The sequence below is a fragment of the Chaetura pelagica genome, unplaced genomic scaffold (assembly GCF_000747805.2).
Source record: "Chaetura pelagica isolate M959 unplaced genomic scaffold, ChaPel_1.0 scaffold872, whole genome shotgun sequence".
NCBI classification, from domain to species: Eukaryota; Metazoa; Chordata; class Aves; order Apodiformes; family Apodidae; genus Chaetura; species Chaetura pelagica.
The window spans coordinates 22,301-23,443 of NW_009952388.1; the positions used below are offsets into that span (position 1 = coordinate 22,301).

General features: G+C 64.0%; 1 protein-coding gene across 1 annotated transcript in view; it reads right to left on the reverse strand.

Annotated features, from left to right (window-relative positions):
• Positions 1-1,143, reverse strand: part of DQX1 (DEAQ box RNA-dependent ATPase 1) — a 12,263-nt gene that overhangs the window by 10,693 nt on the left and 427 nt on the right. The window contains exons 2-3 of the mRNA XM_010008177.1: positions 782-1,141; positions 549-576 (exon numbers count right to left, since the gene is read on the reverse strand). Coding sequence (XP_010006479.1) covers positions 549-576; positions 782-1,141 — 388 coding nt within the window. The remainder of the gene's footprint in view (positions 1-548; positions 577-781; positions 1,142-1,143) is intronic.

The following is a 1,143-nucleotide window of genomic DNA, read 5'->3' on the forward strand; positions in this document are numbered from 1 at the left end:
CCTCTGCCCGGATGCGGGGGTTGTAAACCTGCAGGCAGGGCTGTGACTAGGGCTGCCTACTGCTGAGCCCCCAGCCCCATGTCCCCCATCCTGGGCAGACACTGTAGCCTGGTCACTCCCCCCAGGCTCATCTCAGCCCCTCACCCCCCGTCCCGGGGACCACTCACGCTGCGCAGCTCCAGCCCCGCATCGATGACGAAGCGCACGTTCCCCAGCGAGAAGGACGAGTCCGCCAGCCAGTGGGTGACGCCTGGCAGCACTCAGCAATCTCCTGCGGGGACAGACATCGCAGACACAGCGTGGCAGGACAGTCGTGGCTGGAAAGGTCCTCTGAGATCACCAAGTCCAACCACCATCACACAAAAAACCCCAAAACAACAAAAAGGACACCACAGAACACACCACCCAAAGAAACCTCCCACACAACAAAACCCCAAAGAAACACCACCACCACACACACCCCACCAAGTAACACACACAAACTCCCCCCCGAACCTCGGCCACTAGAGCATGGCCTAAAGTTCCACATCTACACTTTTCTTAAATACCTCTGAGGATGGTGACTCCACCACCTCCCTGGGAGAGATGTTGTACCTGCACTTGCCCCCTGATGCCCTAGACCCCATGTGGTGCCCACAACCCCTCAGCAGCTCCCACAGTTTGGTCCCCAACACCCCCACTTTCCCCCAGCACGTAGCCAAGAAGGTTCCCCCAAAGTTTCCCTCCTGCCTCCTGATGCAGTGACCCCCTAGGGGCCAGGCTGTGGGTGCCCCCAGCCCACCTGGCCACTGGCCAGGAAGATCAGGATGTGGCCGGGCTCCTGCTGCCGGTGGATGTCCAGCACGGCCTGGCAGGCGGCTGCAACGTGGCCGTGGGCTGGTGGGTCCCTGTAGAGTAGCTGGGGAGGGGGCCCGGGCCCCGGCACCCGCACCACGGGGGGGTCCCCACAGAAGGCGCGGAGCTGCTCCTCCATGGCCGGCAAGGTGACCACCACCACCTTGAGGGGCGGGCGCTGGTGCAGCACGTCCTTCAGCAGCCCCAGCAGCACGTCGGTGGGCACCGTCCGCTCCTGCGCCTCGTCCAGCACCACCACCCCGTACTGCCGCAGCCGCGGGGCCGACGGCATCTCCCGCAGCAGCGTAT